At 50.7% G+C, this 6,150-nt stretch overlaps 1 protein-coding gene across 1 annotated transcript in view; it reads right to left on the minus strand.

The window, feature by feature from the left end:
• Positions 1-2,115: 2,115 nt before the first annotated feature.
• RCC2 (regulator of chromosome condensation 2) overlaps positions 2,116-6,150 on the minus strand; it is a gene marked incomplete at its 5' end in the record, with an annotated part of 5,324 nt that continues 1,289 nt past the window's right edge. Inside the window, 10 exons of the mRNA XM_010191825.1 lie at positions 2,116-2,220; positions 2,790-2,867; positions 3,010-3,082; positions 3,197-3,302; positions 3,398-3,578; positions 4,906-5,072; positions 5,305-5,419; positions 5,703-5,791; positions 5,881-6,012; positions 6,127-6,146. Coding sequence (XP_010190127.1) covers positions 2,116-2,220; positions 2,790-2,867; positions 3,010-3,082; positions 3,197-3,302; positions 3,398-3,578; positions 4,906-5,072; positions 5,305-5,419; positions 5,703-5,791; positions 5,881-6,012; positions 6,127-6,146 — 1,066 coding nt within the window. The remainder of the gene's footprint in view (positions 2,221-2,789; positions 2,868-3,009; positions 3,083-3,196; positions 3,303-3,397; positions 3,579-4,905; positions 5,073-5,304; positions 5,420-5,702; positions 5,792-5,880; positions 6,013-6,126; positions 6,147-6,150) is intronic.

Genomic DNA, 6,150 nt, shown 5'->3' on the forward strand with positions numbered 1-6,150 from the left:
AGTGGCCTCAGCACCAACCTTCGTGCTCCTCCTCCTCCTCCCCAAATCCCTGTCCCCGTCCCCACAAGTGCCTTCAGTGGTGGTGGCCCTGGGCCGGTGTCTGAAATAAAGGGCTGCAGCTTTCCCCTGGTCTCCCTCTTGGTGGGTGCAAGGCTTGAAACTTTGATTTAAACTCTTTAAATCTTAACTCTTTTAAACATTTAAATGTTGGGTGTTACTTTTAAACTGTTAAAAAAGGGACGATGGTTTTTTTCACACTCTGGGTGGCACTTGGTGGTGCTATGGCACATGGGCATCGCTCTCCCAGCCCAGCAATCAAAATGAAATTAAAAATGAAAATTAAAGGGGAAAATAATGGGCTGAGTGGGGTTAGACTGTGCTCTGTCTTGCTGCAGCAATGCATGTGCACAAATATATGTGCAAAAAACCACGTATGCGTGCCCAAACCCATGCATACGAAAGTCTGTGTGTGCATGCAGGCATGCACGCACAAAACCCCATGCATGCAGGAAAATACACAGGTGCATGCACAAAACCACACGTGCGTGCATTAAGATACTCCCTTGTGCCTGCACTGCCCTGTGTTTGCACCCTGCCCATGAAATACTAAAGGGAAATACGAAGGTGGGACATATTCTGGGGTGGAGGCTGCTGTCGGCTGCAGGATGGTGCCCTCTAACGGCAACCGATTTGCTTTGGGGGATGCGGGGTGCAAAAAGCACCCCCTGCACCCCCCCCTTTGGTTAAATTAAATTTAAATTAAAAAATAGAGGGGAACAAAGCGAGCGGAGCCAGGGGCGTACACAATGACGTCGTTTATTTAAACATTTACTCCCAGAAATATAAAAAACAAACCGTGAGGACAACGACAGCACTAACCCAGGACCCAGGCAGCGCAAGGACGAGTTCGGCCCAGACCCTCGGCCTTTCGCATTTTTTTCCCCCTTTCTTCCCCCCTGACGGGGAAAGAAGTTGGATCAGGCCCAAAAATATTTTGCTGGCGGTCACATGAACCAAAATGCAGCTTTTTTTGGGATAAAATTGGGTTTTTGGTGATTTCTCCACCTTGTTTTATTGGGGTTGCAGCATCCGCTTGTGCCGCAACCCCCAAAAACGAATATTGCTAAAAAAGCGGAATATTTGACTTTTCTGCCCATCTGCACTCCCTGTCCTGGATATTTTCTCTCTAACCGCCCCCCACCCCAAAAAAAAATCCCCAAAAATAACCCCCAACCCCAAAGCAAATAAAAAAAAACCCAAACAAAAAAAAACCCCTTTTTTTACTGCAAAACTCCCCGAACGGGCGCGAACGCCGCCCCCGAGCACCCAGCGCGACCCGTCGGGGAGAGAGGACTTTAAAAAAAACATCAATTGTTGTAAATAAATCCTAAAAATTCCAAATTAAAACTAAAACCAACATCACCCTTGGGTTCGGGCTCTGCTCGAAAAGGCACCTCGTTTCTCCAGCACAGTGCACAGCGGCGTAGGAGGGACTTTGGGCTGATACCAGGCGGAAATAATTAACGATAATTAAAAAATCGAAGGAAATTTTTTAAAAAGAATAATTTTAGGGCTCCCCTTCATACCTGAGATCGCCCTGGGGTGGGCGAGGGCTGCGATAAGAGGGGAGGGGAACCCCCAAAATGCTGCTGGGGATGGGTTTTAGCCCTTAGGGGATGTGGGGTGAATCCCTCCGGGAAAAGGGATGCTGGAGGGGGGAACGCACCCCCAAAATTATAGCACCCAAAGCGGGGGGTATTGGGGAAAATTACTGAAAAAATAGGAATATTGGGGAAAAAATGAGGCATTTTGCAGCCTCTTTTAAGCCGTGGCCGGGGTAGCTGGGAAAAGGGGAAATACTAAAAAAGTGATGCAGAAAAATACAAATAAAATTAAAATAATTTAAAAAAATAAACATCCCCCCCACTCAAAAAAAAAAATAAGCCTGGCTGTGCCAAAAGATCCTGCTACGGTCGGGAACTCAAAAAGCCCTGGGGGGGGAAAACACAAACCACCCTCCCCTCAAAGCTCCGGAAATGGGAGGACAGGGGGTTAAAACGGTGGCTGGCTTGGAAAAGCGGGTTTTTGGGGGGGCCCCCGGGATGGGGGGGGCCCTCAGATGGTGCGGGGGTTGTACTCGGGCAGCTTGCGGAGCTTCTCCTTCTCGGCATCTGTCTCGTCGCGGGCGATCACCAGCGAGTGGGCATAGCCCATGGCCACCTGGGGACACGGGGAGGAATAAGAGTCGGGAAACTGAGGCACGAGGGCTATGTGCTTCATTCTCCCCTGCTTTTACCCTCCTTACTTTTGTCCAGGGCTGTGTTTGAGCACCCTACGGGTGTGATGAGTTGTGTATGGCCTCAGCAACTGCATTTCTTTGAGGGGGGGCCCCCCCATGCACCCTCCCTTCAGTGATGAGTTGTGTGCAACCTCAGCCACTGTATTTATTTACTGAGGGGCCCCCAAGCATCCTCCCTTCCACATCCCATTGTTGCGATAAAATATGTATTGCCTCAGCCACTGTATGTATTTAACGGGGGGCCCACACGCCCTCCCCTCAGTGCCCCATGGATGTGATGAGTGGTGTATGGCCTCAGACACCGTATTTAAGGGGTGTCCCCCTCATGCACCCTCCCTACAGCACCCCATGGGTGTGATGAGTTGTTTACAACCTCAGCCACTCTTATTTAAGTGGGGTGGCTATGCTCCCTTTCTCCAGCACCCCATGGGTGTGATGAGTTGTGTACAACCTCAGCCACTCTATTTAAGGGGGTGTCCCCTCCACTCACCTGCTCCGTGTAGATCCCATCCAGGGTCTTCACCTCTTGGGCAGCCGTTGAGGATTTGGGCTTGTGGTCCCCGTAACCCTGCCGAGTGCATCCCATGCAGGGGGGCAGGTAAATATCAACTTAGGGGGGTGGGAAGCAGCTGGTCCCCACTGCCTGTGGCTAAGGGGGGAATGTTGGGGTGTCGAGGGGTTGGGTGGGGTCCCCAGTAAATCCTTCTTACCAGTTCCCCGAAGGTGGGCGAGGGCCCCCAGCTGATGGTGCTCTCGTCCGCTGCCACGATGATGCTGCTCTTCCTGCAGAGGGGTGCAAGGCAGGGTGACCTCCCATCCCCCCTCAACTGCCCCACAGGCAGTTGCACCCCAAAAAGCAGGGATATTGGGCTTTTTCTGGGGGTGGGTGAGACTTACCCGCAGGCCAAGCTACGGATTTTCCAGCCGCAGAGGTCCTGCACGGCTTTGGGGTACATGGTGGACTCGCGGGAGGTGTTGGTGGCACCCCAAAAAAACAAACCGCCTGCAAACCCCCAATAACGTCAAGCACCAGCACCGCCCCCACTAAAGAAAACCCCAAATAACCACAAATTTACTTTAAAACCCCCGAAGCCTGACCTGTCTCGCTGACGGCGAAGGAGCACGTGTAGCCGGCGTAGATCTGCGCCGCCCCGCGCCCCGGGAAGTCGAAGAGCTTGACCAGCCGAGGCACCATCTCGTCCTTCTGCTCCGCGTGGCCCAGCCGCCCGTAGCCCCCGAAGCCCCAGGAGAAAACGCGCTTCTGCGAGTCCAGCACCAGCTGGGGACGGAGAAATGGGGTCCCCCCTGCGCCGTCAGGTGCTGAGACCCGACAGCTCGGTGAAGGGTAAGCTGCAGCGGCCACAATGCATTGCATCGACTGCAGGGTGTATTGCAAGTATGAAATGCAGGCTGCAAATCTTCAGCCCTAAATGCAGGCTGCAAATATTTATCCTTAAATGCACCCTGCAAATCTTCAGCCTTATATGCAACCTGCAAATATTTATCCTTCAATGCATTCTGTAAATATTTATCCTTAAAGACACTCTGCAAACCTCACTCCTTAAAGGCATACTGCAAATCTTAGCCTTAAATGCACCCTGCAAATATTTATCCTTAAAGGCACGCTGCAAGAATTTATCCTTAAATGCCCACTCCAAACCTCAATCCTTAAGTGCACACTGCAAATCTTTAGCCTTAAATGTACACTGTAAGCATGGATCTTTAAATGCAAGCTGCAAATCTCTATCCTAAAAATCTGGATCCTCGAATACACGCTGCAAGTATTTATCCTTAAATGCACACTGCAAGTCTCTGTTCATAAACGCACACAGTAAATGTCTGTGTTTAATGACACGCTGCAACACTACATCCTTAAATGTGTGCTGCAAATCTCAACCCCTAAATGCACACTGCAAACATTTATCCTTACGCACACGCTGTAAATTTCAACCCTCAAATGCATGCTGCAAATCTTCATCCTCAACATGCACGCTGAGAAACATTACCCTTAAAACACACACTGCCAATCTCCGGCCTTAGATGCACTCTGCAAACATTTATCCTTGGACGCACACTGCAAATCTTGATCCTTAAATGCGCCCTGCAGACCTTTATCCTTAGATGCATGCTGCAAACCTCTATCCTTGAAAGCATCCTTACATGCACCCTGCAAATGTTTATCCTTGCATGCACCCTGCAAACGTTTGGCCTTAAATGCACGCTGCAAATCTTTGGCCTTAAATGCTCCTGCAAACATTTACCCTTAAATGCATGCTGCAAACCTTCCTCAGTTAATGCAAGTTTTTACGGTTAAATGTGTGCTGCAAATATTTACCCCATATGCACGCTGCAAATCTTGATCCTCACATGCATGCTGGATTTATCCTAAAATGCACGCTGCAGCTCTCTAGCCTTAAATGCACCCTGCAAACATTTATCCTTAAATGTGTCCTGCAAAATTTTACCCTTAAATTCACCCTGCAGATCTTTACCCTTACATGTACCCTGCAGACCTTTACCCTTAAATGCCCACTGCAAATCTTTCTGAATTAATCCCCGCTGCAAATTTCTAGGGTTAAATTCCCGCTGCGAACCTGTGCCCCTACCGTGTGGTTGGCTCCACAGGCCACGTCCCGCACCACCACGTTGGGGACGGGCAGGATCTGCCCATCTTTGGTCTTCTCGATGAAGATGGCCACGCGCCGTGGCACCAACTCACAGTCGTACTCAATCCGCTGCGCCCGGGCGATGAATTTCCCGTCCGAATTATGCCCTGCGGCCAAGCATTGGGGTGAAAATGGGGTGTCCCCCTCCCGCACTCCCAAATTTCGAAGCAGAAACACCGCCTCCTCTTGCAAACCCCTTTTTATTTGCAGCTCCCACCTCACTGCAGGTAAAGGGAAGGGATGCTTTGGGTGGGGAAACTGAGGCAGGGAAGTTTTTTCCCTTCCCCTCCTCCAGAAAAGCTCCAAATTTTAGCAAATAGCCCCAAAATGGCATCGTACCCAGCTGCCCGTACTCGGGGCACCCGAAGGAGTAGAGGTTTCCTTTGCAATCCATGATCATGCTGAATTCGGCCCCGCACGCCAATTTGGTGATGGGCTGCCCGTTGTACATGATCTGCAGCAGAAACAGAAAAAACAGGGGTAGCAAAATAGGAGAAAAAAGGCAAGAAAGTTGAATTTCCCAGGAGGAAAGCCCAAAATCCTCAAATCTGGGGTTTTATCTTAAATTCTTGCATTTTATGTCCGCACCGCATCTGCAGATGAAGCCCTCCATGCGAGGGATGCCCTGGCATCCTAAAAGGGTTTGATCTCTGCTAGGGTTTGCCGTTTTTTTTCCAGGGGAAACCCCCAAATCTGTTTTTCCACCCAAGAAAAAGCAGGGAAAGGCGCAGTGATACCTGCGTCGGGCTGGGCACGGCGTCCGTCTGGTTCCCCAGCCCCAGCTGCCCCATTTTATTCTCCCCGAAGGCGAACACCGAGCCGCTTTCTGCAATAAAAAATAATAATAATAATTTCCAAAAGTGGCGTTTTGGGACAAAACGGGCCAATTTCAGCCAATTTCAGGGTTTTTTTTACCTGTCAGCGCCAGCGTGTGGTTCCGGCCGCAGGCTGCCACCACGATGGCTTCGCTCCCCAGCACCTCGATGAGCTTCGGGGCTTCCACCCGCTTCGTGTCCCCATGGCCCAACTGCCCTTTTTCATTGCGACCTAACCCCAAAACCTCGCTTTTTCACACCAAAAGCCTCCTGGCATCACGGCGTGATGCAATCAGGGGAGTTTTGGGGAGGTTTTTTTGGGGTGTTTCCCCCCTCCCCGGCTCACCCCAGCTCCAGAGCTTGCCCTCGG

Source organism: Mesitornis unicolor, unplaced genomic scaffold (assembly GCF_000695765.1).
Source record: "Mesitornis unicolor isolate BGI_N332 unplaced genomic scaffold, ASM69576v1 scaffold10409, whole genome shotgun sequence".
Taxonomy (NCBI): Eukaryota; Metazoa; Chordata; class Aves; order Mesitornithiformes; family Mesitornithidae; genus Mesitornis; species Mesitornis unicolor.